This window comes from Cucurbita maxima, unplaced genomic scaffold (assembly GCF_002738345.1).
Source record: "Cucurbita maxima cultivar Rimu unplaced genomic scaffold, Cmax_1.0 Cma_Scf00018, whole genome shotgun sequence".
NCBI classification, from domain to species: Eukaryota; Viridiplantae; Streptophyta; class Magnoliopsida; order Cucurbitales; family Cucurbitaceae; genus Cucurbita; species Cucurbita maxima.
The window spans coordinates 2111885-2127203 of record NW_019272034.1 but is presented as its reverse complement, the minus strand read 5'-3'; the positions used below and the strand labels follow the sequence as shown (position 1 = coordinate 2127203).

At 36.4% G+C, this 15319-nt stretch overlaps 3 protein-coding genes across 3 annotated transcripts; 1 reads left to right on the top strand and 2 right to left on the bottom strand.

Annotated features, from left to right (window-relative positions):
* Nucleotides 1-4034: 4034 nt before the first annotated feature.
* LOC111493331 (probable UDP-arabinopyranose mutase 2) lies at nucleotides 4035-6129 on the bottom strand. Its single transcript, XM_023142993.1, has 4 exons — nucleotides 5645-6129; nucleotides 5001-5251; nucleotides 4739-4907; nucleotides 4035-4596 (listed from the first exon to the last, which is right to left on the bottom strand). The coding sequence occupies exons 1-4, from the start codon at nucleotides 5948-5950 to the stop codon at nucleotides 4261-4263; spliced, it is 1062 nt and encodes a 353-aa protein (XP_022998761.1). The 5' UTR covers nucleotides 5951-6129; the 3' UTR covers nucleotides 4035-4260.
* A 2338-nt stretch (nucleotides 6130-8467) lies between these two features.
* On the top strand, nucleotides 8468-10330 carry LOC111493330 (COBRA-like protein 4). Its single transcript, XM_023142992.1, has 6 exons — nucleotides 8468-8574; nucleotides 8663-8742; nucleotides 8807-9263; nucleotides 9354-9501; nucleotides 9594-9871; nucleotides 9982-10330. The coding sequence occupies exons 1-6, from the start codon at nucleotides 8523-8525 to the stop codon at nucleotides 10266-10268; spliced, it is 1302 nt and encodes a 433-aa protein (XP_022998760.1). The 5' UTR covers nucleotides 8468-8522; the 3' UTR covers nucleotides 10269-10330.
* Nucleotides 10331-10507: 177 nt separating this feature from the next.
* On the bottom strand, nucleotides 10508-13591 carry LOC111493329 (protein COBRA-like). The gene is made up of 6 exons (XM_023142991.1): nucleotides 13298-13591; nucleotides 12521-12600; nucleotides 11856-12312; nucleotides 11542-11701; nucleotides 11186-11469; nucleotides 10508-11101 (listed from the first exon to the last, which is right to left on the bottom strand). Exons 1-6 carry the CDS (start codon nucleotides 13386-13388, stop codon nucleotides 10806-10808), a joined length of 1368 nt encoding a protein of 455 aa, XP_022998759.1. The 5' UTR covers nucleotides 13389-13591; the 3' UTR covers nucleotides 10508-10805.
* Between the last annotated feature and the right edge of the window lie 1728 nt (nucleotides 13592-15319).

Sequence of the window (15319 nt, the reverse complement as noted above, 5' to 3'; positions counted from 1 at the left end):
CTTATTGGATTAGTACAATTTTCATGTGATAATTTATTAATATAATAATTAAGGAAATAAGGAAAAGTTATAAAAACCTTATATTTGAAAGATTTAGAACAAACGTTTTTTTTTTTCTTTTTGATTTAAATTACAAATTTAGTTTCTCCGTGTAGATTTGATTTTGTTAATATTCTAACGCTCGTGGTTGACTGATAATTTATCAAACATTAGATAATACATCGTTTATTAAATAAAAGCGAATCATGCCAATTTATAATATAATTGAGAATAAAAATAATTTATTTTTTGTACAACTTGTCTGGGATTTGTCATTTTTGTTTTGGTACTAAAAATTACATATTTGGTTTGTGACCAAAATAACCAATACTGGAGGAACAAAATGGTTGGTGGGATAGGGTTAGTTTGGTCAATAAGAAACAAAAACTAAGTAATAGGTTGATACAACCAAATTCTAAAGCAGGTAAAAGGGTGTCTCTATATATATATATATAAAATAAAAAATAAATTGTAGGTACGAGATTCTTAACCTAGGATTATGATGTTAGAATTTTAAGTTATATAAAAAATTATGTCTTTAAGGGTATTTGTTTTTGTTAACATGAATATTATTTAAAAATAGATTGGTAAATTTTATAAGTAAATAATATGATTAAATAAAACTTTGTAGCATAAAATTATTAATATTTTAAGGGACAAAATAACTAGAAAACACTTCTTTTAATATCAACACATTATCTGAGAGAATGATTTGACATCATGATTTGTCAAAAATTGCAAAATAAAAATTGGAAATATCTTAATTATTTAATTAATTCAATTATTTGAATTATTTCATAATTTTCTTTTGCATGCGATTGTTCACTGTACATTTCCAACGAACCTCGAAAGTTACCGCCGCCGTACGGCGGCGATGGCTACAGCGAAGTAACCAGAAAAGAAAAATAAACAGCCTGCGCCAGGGGGACTGTTTGCCACGTGTGGCTACGGCAACTCCATGTTTCTCTGTTCAAGAGAAAGAAAAAGCACTTCCCAATGGTCACAGCCCATTTACAGTTACGCAGCTGAGCACGAAAAGCACTTTCTGCTCACTACGTGTCGCTCTGTTATTAGTCTGTCATTCACACAGACTTGGCTCCGGGGTTGTCGACTCCTCCGCCAGAGACTGGAGTATAATAGTGGACAACTTGTTTAGCTGTACGGTCAGACGATTTGACGTGCCACGTGGCAAAACAAGAGGGCAGTTGCACGGAGAGTGCCAGGTTTTGGTGGGTGAGAAAGATGCGTCCTTTTTATTTTTAAAAAACATGCTAAAATATTATAATTTTGATCATATATTTGAATTTTTATTGCAATTTTAATTTTAAATTTTTTATGACATCACAAAAGAAAAAAAAAAAAAGAAAATTCACGCTATTTTTTAATATTTTAAACATTTTTTAATTCATCAATCTTATTCAAATGTAATTTTATTAATTTATAATTTCTTCATTTACTCAAAAATCGTCTTATTTATGAGAGAATTAAAATGTTTATTTTTTTTTTTAAGTTAAAAGATTAAAAAAAAAAAAGTGTGGTGAGGAAAATGAAACTATTTTGAAAGTTATTAAAATAAGATTTTAATTTTTTAATTTTTTAATTTTTTTTTTGTTGGGGATTCAGAGGTATTTACGGATATGCCCTTCATAAACTATGCATGTCGTTTCAGAGCAGGGTCAACAGTACAGCGTGCTTACATTGGATTGTCTAAAAGTCAAATCGAAATATTCGATTTATAATAATAATAATAATAATAAATAAAAGATAAAAATCTTGGTTTTGAAGAAATTAAATTTATAAATATTATTTTTATTTATGATAGTTATTGTTTTCTTTTTCATAAGTTTTGTTTTAAAAAAAAAAACATTTTTAAGAATTTATTTTGATTTTTTTAATTTTGCTTACAATAAATTTTTTAAAAATAAAATTTATGGTAGATAAATTCTCGTGAGGTCACCCAATATGTAATTATTCCAACCAAAGTCTGCTTAGCCATTGAATTTGTAAATTGAGTTACCAAGACTATCAATTATTCTAAATCTTTTTTAATCATCTTAATATTTTAATCGCTCTTATTTAAATGTAATCTCGATTAATTAATTTATGTATCTCTCATTTACTTAGATGTCATACAAACTCTAATGCTTAAGTTAATAAATAGTGTGAAGTTGTGTCGAATTGAGCAAGAATCAAATTGCTTATCGACAACCGCTCTTTGATATTGTTAGTCTATGTGTGACAAACACACTAAATCACTATAAGGTGCTCGATTCTTCTCATTGCATCTCATTCACTTGTTCGAATGGTCCCAAACGTGTGACTAGATAGGAGAACGATATGTGAAAGACGTTTCTTTTTTAATCCACGACAACTTAAATGAATACATTTTGAAACCATACCTCTGATAGAAAGAATTTTCGCATATTTTGACCCTTTAAATCATGCAATTGAGAGGATTTGTGACTAAACATGCTTGCTTTACATCTCTAAGCTTTACCATAGGTGCTAGGCACGTATTTTATCTCTCTCTTCCTCGTTTCTTAATTTTGGAAAAGAACGATAGTTACATGAATGACAAAATTTAATCTTACATTGGTTGGAAAGGGGAACGAAACATTGTTTACAAGAGTGTAAAAACCTCTTTCTAACAGACGCGTTTTAAAAACCTCAGTTGAACTTGGGCTGTTACAAACGCCTCGAATTCAATTCACTCTCTTGTTTTCAAATCTAAGTCTTCAAATTACGTGATTAGTGGACTTTTCGTCGTTGATTCGACTGACCTTTTTTCAATTCAACCATAATGCTATCGTGAACAAGAAATAGGGTATTAATTTTGGAAATAGTAGGCATTGATGAACTAAATATCAAATTTGTTGCAAATATTCCTTTCTTCAACTTCACTAATTGAATTATAAATGGAAAAATTTCTTTATTTTTTCCCATTTTGTTTGGTCTTAATTGTCCTCACTTTTATTCATCTTCTCTATCTTAGGAAATTAATCATCCCACTAACCTCTCTATTAAAATGGCATCCTGACTTGGATCCCATAATTAGAGATGCTAATTTACCCAATATTACCCCATCAGTTCATGTAACAGCTTAACCCACCTTTAGTAGATATTGTATGTTTTGGCTCCTTACATATCCTCTCTCCAACCAATATGAAATCTCACAATGCACTCTCCTTTGAGAGAGTCTGCTCACTGGCACTCCGTCCAGTGTTTGGCTCTAATACCATTGATAACAATGTAAGACCACCACTAACCGTTAATATCTACTTAGTAGAGGCTTCCACACCCTATACCCTTATAACGAATACTCGTTCCCTTCTTCAGCCGATGTGGGATCTCACAATTTACCCTCTTTGAGGACAACACCTGGTGTCTAGCCGTTGGCCCGTTACATATTGTCAACCTCACGACTTGGAGAGGTTTCCACACACTACACTCTTATAAGGAATACTTCGTTACCCTCTCCAACCATTGTTGGATCAAAGCATGGTTGAATGGTTAATATAAAGAGATATTTGTTGTATCTTTCGATCGAAAAAGAGTAAACGGGAGATAATATTTTGTACCTTATATTATGTTCATATTCTTATTCATGCCAACTTTTGCAAAGTATTCTGAATTGGAAGAAGCACACTACTAAAACTCTTTGGCTTGGCTTCTCTCTTTTCTGCTATCTCTACCAAAGGGGAAAGCTCTTTTTCTCAGACCCTTATAGGGAAAATGTTTTAAAATCTGTTTGAAGTTGAAATCTTCATCATCATCATATCTGCATTTGTGGAATTTCAACTTTGTGCACATTCTTCAAAACCTTCATGAAAGTGAACAGCACAGAGGACAATATAATTAGTGGAATTTTTATATAAAAAGCTACAATCACAAGATTATGATCGTATATTCGATATGCAATCTTAGATAAAAGATATTAAAAGTTCACAAACAAACACAAATCATAGTTCTCAAAAATCACAACTAATATCGGAAAATATGGGTGTACATGAACCAACAACTCAAACAAATATTACTAAATATTTCTGGGTATCACAACTGTGGTACAAACTAGAACCTGAATCACCATATCTTATTCTTTCTACAGCTTATATAGAACAGTAGATTGAAGAACAAAAAGTCCATTCAAAATCCCAAAAATCACAAGTTATTAAGACTCGAACAACATCTATAGTTGCACGAAGACGCGATTTAACTAAACGATTACGCTTTTCCATTGGGCAACTTAGCTGAAGCTCCAGTTGGGTTGAGATCATCCCAAGCTTCAATCCAAGTCACCATGGCATCGGCCAGCTTGTCGAAGTAAGGATCAACTTTGCTGAGCTTGTCCTTGACTTGTTTGGCCAGCTCAATGTAGCACTTTTGGACAGTGGTGCAATCTTTTGGAAGAACAACTTGTTGGAAGAATGGGATGATGTCTTCCTGCCAGAAAATGCCTTTGTACTCCTTCCTCAGGTTCACAAATGGGTTGCTTGCCTTGCTATGGTAGATGTAAGGCAGCCCTGTCTTCACTCCCAACCCCAGATGATCACATATAACCTACATGTATGCATTCGGTTGATTAATCGTTCTGTCAATTTGCGTTCAGATGCATCACAGTTCTCATAGCAGAAGGCTATGTGCAATCTAATCAATCTATAATTCAGCAGTATTGTAATTGTTCTAACAGAATGCTACACACCTTGATGCACCAGCCAGCCCACATATCGTCGTATCGACCGATTGGCTGCCCATCGCCCATGAGTCCAAAGTACATTGCAGGGCCGATGAGGTCTCGGTCGAATGCCAAATTCATACCACACATGGGAAACAAAGTGCCTTTTGGGATTGTCAGGACAGCATCCACAAACCTTTTTCAAACAATGAAGATCGTTAGACAACAAATTAGACTAGACCTTATGACTTCTATCCAAGTAGAGCAGCCTTTAGAGATTAGTCCTTACCTTGTGTTCCTTTCCAAAGGCTTAACAAGCTGAGTTGGTGCATCATAATCTGGGATATTAAGCCAGAGGCCATGAGAAACAGCGGTTGGGACACCCTCACGCAGACTGAAGGGATATCCACGCACAAAGTCAGCACCATCTCGATAAGGATCGTAAAGGGTGTTGAAGAAAAAGGGGGTAGAGGGGCAGAGGAGGTTCTTGATGTGCTGTGCAAGTGCATTGATTTGTTTCCCAGACGGATCACTGGCAACCTAAGCATCAAATTTTTAAACAAATAAGAGGCTCTGAAATGATCAAAAGTTTCATACACTATTATTATGAATGAGCACAAAACTACATATAGAATCAAACAGAGGTAAACTGAATAAAGAGGAATATAGATCATCAGAGTGCAAGAGGATGCAAAGAACAATCAGAATGCAGACTTAAAACTAGACCCAGTTTTCAACAACGAAAAACGCAAGCATTCTTGTAATCGAACTTTTCACAAACAGATGGCGGGCATGCAAAAAAGAACCAAGAAAAAAGGGAAACCAATCAAACCCATCAAGGAATCACACATGCAATAGCAGAGGAAAAAGAAAACACCAAAATCATAAAGCCAAAAGCCCAATCGGAAAAGTGGAAAAAGCGAAAGAACTCACAAAGCAATCATCATCAATGGTGAAGATATACTTCTTTTTGGAGACCATATACCCAAAGCATCGACAAGCAGAGTCCTTAAAGGAAATGCAGTTGGCTCTAGGGCCGAGAATCCGATTAATGTCATTGCGATTATAGAGCTCATAATCGAATCCCTCAGGGACCTTGATGGTCTTGGAAGGGTCGCCATCTTGGACGATGATCAAATGGTATGGCTGAAAGAAGGGCCTCCACATCTCGAGGAAGTCGAGGTTTCTAATGGTGGGGATGACAATGTCGAGCTCATCTTTGAGCAATGAGGACGCCATGGGAGAGGAAAAGAGAGGTAGAGAAGCCGGAATCTAGAAATGGGGAGATGGCGATGTGAAGGAATTGGGCATTGGGAGTGGAATTATAACTGGGAGATTGCGAGAGGCCGTGGAGTTATGCAGAAGCGAGTGGCTTAAAGTCGCCATTAAAGCAGAGAGCGAGGTTTCTGAATTTCAAAGGTAACGAGGAATTGTTCTCTGGTCAAACTCGCCGAATTCCGCGGATAGATTTTTATTTTTATTTTTACAAACCATCTATAATTAATTTCATGTCATTTAATTGATTTAAATTTCTAGAATATATCAAAGTTCTCAAATTTAATTTTTGAATTTTATGTATAATAAATTTTTATTATTAATTGAATTAATTTGATCTAAAAATAAATAATAAAATTTCATAAATTACTTTCTAATTTTAAGATTTTAGGTTGGATTTTGGAATTATTTTGATTGTTTGTTTCTTTAATAAAATAAATGTAAAATATTAGAATTATTTAAATGATTAGGAAAATATTATGAATATTTTTCTGATATTTTGGAATATATCTCCAATATTTAATTGATTAAAAATAAATTAATTGAGAATTAAGACGTTGCTTGTAAAAATAAAAGAAAGGTTGAAAAAGAATGTTACTTTGTGAAGCATTTATTAATTTAATCAGTTATAGAGTAGAAATTTATAAAATTTATAAAATTTATAAATTAAGGAAGGTGAGATCTAGAGAGGGAGATACGTGCGGAAACAGAAACACGCACGTGCATCCACATTCCATTGCGTTGACTAAAAAAAAGTTTAGATTATTTGTAGCCTTTTCAAAATTATAAAATGACTAAAATATCCTTACAAACCAAAACGAGTACGAAGTTTGTTGGCTTCAAATGCTTTTCTTGAGTTACTTTGGAGAATGAAGATTGTTTTTTTTTTTTTTTTTTTTGCAAGCCAGAACGAGCTTTTTAATGTGTTTTTGTTCATACTTACGTGTGTAGATATAACCTCCAATCTTATAAGCATCGAAAGTCATTGAGTAGCGAGGTCATTAGGTGTTAAACTTAAATTCTAAAATCTTGGGCCTTGACATTGGTTGACACTACTCTCGTACTATAGTGTAGTTCAAGTTAACTACGAAAAAGTTGGTGGGAATGTGATGCTCGAAATTGAACAAGTTGGTGCACTATACATAGACAAGGAGTATTATTTCATCTAAAGGAGTTGGGCGATCTCCAAAGAGGTTTTTTTAAGATCCCACATCTGTTGGAGAGGAGAACGAAACATTCTTTATAAGAGTGTAGAAACCTATCCCTAGCAGACACGTTTCAAAAACCTTAAGGGGAAGCCCAAAAGGAAAAACCCAAATAGGACAATCTTTGCTAGTGGTGGTCATGGGTCGTTATAAATGGTATCAAAGCCAGACACTGAGCGATGTGCCAGCGAGGAGGCTGAGCCCCAGAGGGGGTAGATTGGAGAAGGGAACAAGTGTCAGAGCGAGGATGTTGGCCCCAATGACCTTCGCTGAGATTTTCACACGCTCACAAGTGTCAGAGCGAGGATGTTGGCCCCAATGACCTTGTGAGGGTGTGAAAATCTCTCCGTAGCAGATACGTTTTAAAAACCTTGAGGAAAACTCATAAAGGACAACATCGGCTAAAGGTGGGCTTGGGCCATTACAATGTTAGTAAAGACAACAATATGTCAAATGGCACGTGTTGGTCTACCAAGAAGCACGGTCGCCTACAATCTCAAAAACAACTCAAGAGATCGAGAATATAGAGTAATATCGATGTCAAATCCAGATTCAAAATCTCGGTCGTGAGGAAAACTAAAAGCCTTTGGCAAATGAGAGGGATGGGAAGGAGAGAAGTATTAGTATTGAAGCAATTTATGTGAAGTCTGCCAAATACAACAGTTGTTTGGTAGATCTGTTGTCTTTTTGGGTTTTCATCACATTCAAAGGCTTCTCCATCTCTCTCCCTCTCTCTTTATACCTTTTTCCCAACCTGTTTGCTTCCTTCAAACTCATCCAAATTGGTTACAACATTCAAGAAACTTGCCTTGCCTTGCCTTCCATGTTAGATCTTAGGCCCCCATGACAGCCACAAGGCCTCAAATGAGCACACAATTAACCTAAGTATTTCAAAACATACACATAATAATAGTAAGGAACACAAATTCTATGAGTATTTACTATTATCTTATGATCTTTGAATGAGTATCATAAAATTTGAGTAATTCCCAAAAGGGTATTATGCAGGGTAGGTGCAATTTCTTTATACCTGATATCACAGCAAAAGCTACAAGGTCATTTGAGTAACTTCCACGCCTAAGCCATTACACATCAGCTTCCTCTTCAACCCTTGTACCGTTGAGATGTTAACTTCTCAATCTTCAGATGTCCCGCCATGTTATTAAACCTAGCCCTTGCTTCACGTTATGGGAACTGAACAGAACAAAGAACATAAAGAACAAACCATAATCTTATATAAAGCTTTCAACGACACCCTTTTGGTGTGTCGTTTATTGTTCATCTTCCTCATTCATCTTCTTGTAGAACTCGTTTGCTCGACTTAACCGACAATGAGCTTGATTGTTTCAGCTGTTTTCCTTTTTGTCATATTTTCTCTTGGAGGTGAGGCTTGTTTTTGCCGAGTTACCTGTCATTTTGAACTTCTCGTTCGTGTTTTGGTGATCAATCTACTTGTGTTTTTTGGTTGCAGCTGCATACGATCCGTTGGATCCGAATGGGAACATTACGGTCAAATGGGACGTCATGTCTTGGACGCCTGATGGCTATGTGGTAAGAACTTCTATTCTGATATGAGTTTTTGAATGTAGTCATATGAAGTTGGATGATTTTATAGGCGGTTGTGACATTGAACAACTTCCAAATGTACCGGCACATAATGAGTCCCGGGTGGACGATGGGATGGACGTGGGCGAAAAAGGAAGTGATATGGTCGATGGTCGGGTCGCAAACGACCGAGCAAGGCGATTGCTCCAAGTTCAAAGGAAACATTCCTCACTGTTGTAAGAAAACCCCTACTGTTGTGGATTTGATGCCAGGAGTTCCTTACAATCAGCAATTTACAAACTGCTGCAAAGGTGGGGTTGTGGCTGCTTGGGGACAAGACCCTCAAGCTGCTGTTTCAGCCTTTCAGATCAGTGTTGGCCAAGCAGGTACTTCAAATAAGACTGTCAAACTCCCCAAGAACTTCACTCTGCTTGGTCCCGGCCCCGGGTACACTTGTGGCCCTGCCAAGGTCGTGCCTTCCACCACCTTCCTCACGCCCGACCGCCGTCGCAAAACTCAAGCTCTGAGTAAGAACACGTTAATTACAGTCCTCCATCTGCATTTCATCAACGAGTATAACGCTGTAATTTGGTCATCTTTCTTCTTTTTGTGTGCAGTGACTTGGAATGTGACCTGCACTTACTCTCAGTTTTTAGCCAGAAAAAATCCTAATTGTTGTGTTTCTTTCTCATCGTTCTACAACGATACGATCACGTCTTGTCCGTCTTGCACCTGTGGTTGCCAAAACAAGAACAGCTGCATCAAGTAAGGCTAGCCATTTCCATCTGAATTCTTATTAAGTATTGCCATTAGTACAGCTCAGACCTGAACTGTGTTATGCTTTGCAATGACTGCAGGAGTGATTCTAAGATTCTTAAGCTGGTTGGAATCAATACACCAAAGAAAGATAACACCCCATTGCTACAGTGCACGCATCATATGTGCCCGGTTCGAGTTCACTGGCACGTGAAACAAAATTATAAGGAATACTGGCGGGTGAAGATCGCCATCACAAACTTCAACTACCGAATGAACTATTCGCTTTGGTCTCTCGTCATCCAGCATCCAAATTTGAACAATGTAACCCAAGTTTTCAGCTTCAACTACAAACCCCTTGTCCCCTATGAATCAATCAGTAAGTAAAAGCATCAAACTCTGAAACTGTTTTCTACTCGTTGCTCTTTCCTTGACATATTCACCGAAGGAGGAGAGCTAAGACACGGTTTTTGCTCCTGATATACACAGATGACACGGGAATGTTCTACGGGACGAAGTTTTACAACGACCTTCTGATGGAAGCAGGGCCATTTGGGAATGTACAATCAGAGGTGTTGCTGCAAAAGGATCAGAACACCTTCACCTTTAAGCAGGGATGGGCATTCCCTCGGAAAGTTTACTTCAATGGCGACGAGTGCATGCTTCCACCACCGGACACATACCCGTTCCTGCCAAACACTGCCCGCAAAAGGCCCATTGCCCTCTCAACATCATTTGCTTTGCTGCTGCTCTTCCTGCTGCTAGCTATTTGCTGAGTCCCTTTCTAGAATTCAAAATTACACATGAAGAAAGAATGTAATGTAATTTTTCAGATCAAGTCCATATTTTTGACATATAGGAACAAAATCACCTGCATACAAGAACTTACAATCTTTTAGAAAGTTCAAAATGAAGAATGTCATATTCTGAAATTCAGAATCCATTCTCTTCCTGCAATCTACTTTTCCATTCACAAAAATTCCACTGTTCCATGAAAGAAGATAAAGATATGGAATGAATCAAAGTAGCAGAGAAACATTTACTGACAACAATTGATATGTAAACATGTTCCAAGTTTCCATGGTTGAGCATTATCTCAATGCAGACATGGAAATCTTAGAGAGTTTCTGTAATATCGTACAACATTTACAAAGTGAACTCGATCACCAAAAAGTTCACCGAAGAAAAACAATTGTGTAGTTAAAAGTCATCATCCATATCTGAGATTCATCAATTCTTTGAATAATTGTGTGTGCCAGACTGATCGATCCACTTCAAAACTTCAGAATGACTCGAGTATACAAGGGAAAACGTTATGCAAATAAATGGCGAAGGGAAAGGAGAGTCAAGGAAATCGACAATAGCGTAGTAAACAACGAGACACCTTGCTTCAAACCCGTGTTTGGTGAGTGGGGATAGGCATCTGGAGGCGGCATGACGCAGTTGTCGCCATTGAAATAAATCCTCCGAGGGAAAGCCCAGCCTTTATCGAATGTGAAAACCGATGGATTCTTTCGGAAAAGTAGCTCTGTCTGCACATTCCCAAGAGGGCCTGCTTGCATGAGCAAATCATTGTAGAACTTGACTCCCCACAGGACTGCAGTATCATCTGTTAGAAGTACACATACATTTATTTAAATTTAAAAGAAGAGGAACAACAAAAAGAAGTTTCCGAGAAGAAAATGTATCCTACTTATAGTTCCATATGGATTGATCGACATGTAGTTGAAGCTGAAAATCGTTGTTAAATTGTCGAAGTTGGGATGTTGAGCAACTAAGTTCCAATTTGTATAGTTCATCGCGTAATTGAAGTTTGTAATTGTGATCTTGGCACGCCAATACTCCTTATAGTTAATCTTCACATGCCAGTGAACTCGGATCGGGCACAAATGGCTTGTACACTGAACCGAAGGTACCACATTGTTATTGCTAGAACTAGCATTGGTAACAACAGAGGCTAAATGCGGAGAATTTGGCCTGCAAATACACATGTTCACAATTAGTCCAAGTCATAATAGTTTATAGTTTTATATGAGGCAGATAGCATACTCCACACAATTTTGGGCTCCGTTAGAGTTGTTTGGACAACCACAGGAGCATTTAGGGCAAGCAACAATTGTGTCGTTGTAAAATGATGACAGCGAAACACAGCAAGTCGGAGTTTTTTGAGCCAGAAATTGTGAATATGTGCATGTAATATTCCATGTCACTGCAAACATAAAGGATTTGAAGCAAAATATCAGTGGACTAGTACAAGGATTTCTTGAAAGGAAAGGTATTGAATTTGAAAGCAACTTGAAGCTACACAAGAACATAGAAACAGGAAGATAATGCAAGTAAATAACTCTCTAATCTTTACTTACTCAAGGCCTGTGTAACTCTCCGTTTGTCAGACGAAATGAATTTGGTCGGTCTAACGATCTTTGCGGGTCCACAAGTATAACCAGGCCCAGGTGCTTTTAAGGTGAAGTTCTTTGGTAATCTGACAGTTTTATTCGAGGTTCCTGCAGCACCAACACTGAGTTGAAATGAACTCACTGCAGTAGTTGGATCTTGCACCCAGGAGTTGAGAACTCCGCCTTTGCAGCAATTTGCAATCTGCTGGTTATACGGAGTCCCGGGCAATAGATCAACAATGGTTGGATCCCTCTTGCAGCTATGAGGGATGTTCCCCTTATATCTCGAACAATCACCTTGTTCGGTTGCTTGGCCTCCCAACATGCTCCATATGACCTCTTTCTTAACCCATCCCCATTGCAGAGACCATCCCGGTGCTTGAATATGACGATATTGTTGGAAATTATACATAGTAACGACAGCCTATTCATTCACAAAACACGAATTTAGGGAAAATACAACTAAATTTCCCATTATAATCATCACCATAACACAAGTGCTTATCATTTTATACAGAAATTAAGAAATCTCCTCCAAAACCCCTCATTTCTCTACCCAATCTATCCATCTCGAAGGGCTATCACACATATTGATTCTTATGAAATGAACACAATGATTCATAAACACTTACAACATAGCCATCAGCGGTCCAGCTTATAACATCCCACTTGATAGTAATGTTTCCATTTGGATCAAGTGGATCATACGCTTCTGAAAACCAAATAAGAAAAAACATAAAAAAAAAGGATAAATCAGCATCACCCTCTGAAGTTCAAACAGTACGTAGAAGCTATTAGTCAAATCATAATGATTAAAAAAAAGAAAAAAGCAATATGGTCCATGAACAGAATTAGTAGCCTCAAGATCATAACCTTTAACAGCGTTAGGTATAAACATCATTTCTTATCCATTATTTACACACTCCTTTTTAGCATTGCTCTCAATTTCATCTCAGAAATTAAATGAACACAGCATTTCAGAGTTAAGAAGAAACAGAGGATTTTCCTCAAACTCTGAAAATCCAGAACCTTATACATGCAGAGGGCATAATGCATTAAACCCAAAAATCCTCAACCACCCATTTGAAAGTTCATGAAAGAAAACCCAGAAACAAGTCCCCCGTGGCCAAGACCCAAAAACAAGATTAAAAAAAATCAAAGAAAACGAGAGAAACAAACCCCTGAAACTCAGAGTAATCAAAGACGAAAGCTAGCATTTCATCATTCTTCAAATCAAACGAAGGAAGAGCAGATTCCAGAATCGATCATCACAAAAACAAGCAGAAAGAGAGGCCGAGTTTTCAAAACAGAGACGATTATGGAAACAAACAGACCAACACCCATTGAAACAAACAACAAAAAGAAAAAGAAAACAAAGCCATAAGGAATAAAAAGAAGAAGAATCGAACCTGTTGAAGTAAGAAAGGTGGAGAAGAGTAGCAAAATGGCGAGAATGGGAAGGAAAAAGGGTAATCTGAGAATGGGAGCAGCCATGATCATGGATTTCCTAAGAATATCTAGTTTTCTGGGGATTCGTGGGTTTTAAGCCTTCTTCAACGCTGAGAATGACAGAGAGAAAGAAGCAAGGAAAACGCGGGGAGAAGAAATGGAAAGGGAAGATGAGAGGCTTTTGATCACTTGGCAAGCCGTTTTGAGGAGTACAGAACAAACCTTTTTGAGAGCCCACTCATAATTCTCCTCTCTTTCCCAATACACAAAATATACCAGACTCTCAGTTTCCAGACCTAAAACTATATATATAAATATATAATTTTTGTCCCGATCTTACTCTCAATCTCCTAATATCTAGTTCTGATGTTATTTGTGACGAATAGCTATCAGATTCACTGTTTTAAAGTACGTAGTTTTCTACATTTTTATAAGAAATATTTAGTTTTCCTTCGGCAATGATCTCACAATTTATATATAAAAGTCTTTTTGACATACTATGATATAATAAAATATTAAAATAAAATTGGTTTATATGATCGAAGAAAAATAGAATTTATTAATGGCTTCTACCATTAACATATTCAATCCGTTAGTCTATTTATACCGTTTTATCAGACTAAAATCATAGTCACTAAATTATAATTTTTTTCGATTTAAACTAAAAAAAAAGAATGTAAAATAAAATTAGGGTTTATTTAAGGAAGAGGTGCATGGAGATAGCTGGCCTTGGGAGCTTTCCTTTTACGACCTTTCTATAATAACCTGTCCTGCTGGCTTTGGGCTGCTTTGCTAACATGCCAAACATGACACAAAAACGAGTTTAAATTTTCGTTTTGGTCCTCCCAACTTTATAATTTTCATTTTAATCCCGGTAATTTCTAAACTTACCGTTGTGTGCTTAAATTTTTTGGTTAATTACAAATGTTACGTCGGTATACATAAATTAACGACAAAATTGAATTTATGATTAATTATGAATTAATACGTGTCTCAATTTAATTTAATGACAAAAACAGACAAATTAATCAATGTCATAAAACTAAGTAGTTGATTAGAAAAGATCTACAAATGGGCTCGAGAACAAGTTGTTCAATCCTCAAAATATTTGTAAAAAATCGAAGGAACACATTAGAGATCGTATTAAAGAAAACTCAAATGCAAAAGTTAGAAGAAGAAGCCACGTAAAAACGCCCAATTCAGTGACTCCGAGAGGGCATGTACCATGAGTCATAATATTACTTAAAAAGAGTAGATTACGACTCTCACATAGTAGACAAGAGTAATGTGACATGTCGAAGCCACATAAATAATTAAATAGAGTCTCACATTAACTAATTAAAAAAAAAATCACGGGTATATAAATAACATTATATAAGACATTTTGGATAAGTTAATTATTTTAATATTGAAATGATAAATTTATGATTGGGATTGAGTTGCATTTTATATAATTGGATTTACATCAAATAAATATTTAGTTAAGTTAAATAGATCATTTGATATTTATAATTATTTGATGTGATATTTGATAGATTCCTTTTGATCCAACGGCCCAAAAATAAAGGCCAATCTTTTCTTTTCTTTTTTTTTTTCTTTTTTTTTTAACATTATTATTATTAATCTCAAATGTATAAAAATGATGTTTGGATCCAAAGATTATACACTCACCCTCCGTTCTTCTCCTTCAGATCCCAATTCCATGGGACATTCCTCAAACTCCGGAGGCGTTATGGCGGCGGCGGCAATGGGCGTCTTCATTTTGGTGCTGAGCGGAAGTCATTGCAACGTTGCTTCTCCAACTCCTTCCAGTTATGGCAACATCACCGTGGCCGCTGCGGCATCGATGTGGTGCGATGGCCGCACTGAAGAATGCCTCACTGGAGATCAACGCAATAACAATTGTGGCCCATATACTCGCGTCTGTTGATCAACGCAATAACAAGCAGAACCAACCAAAATGTTGAAACTATCACTAAAAT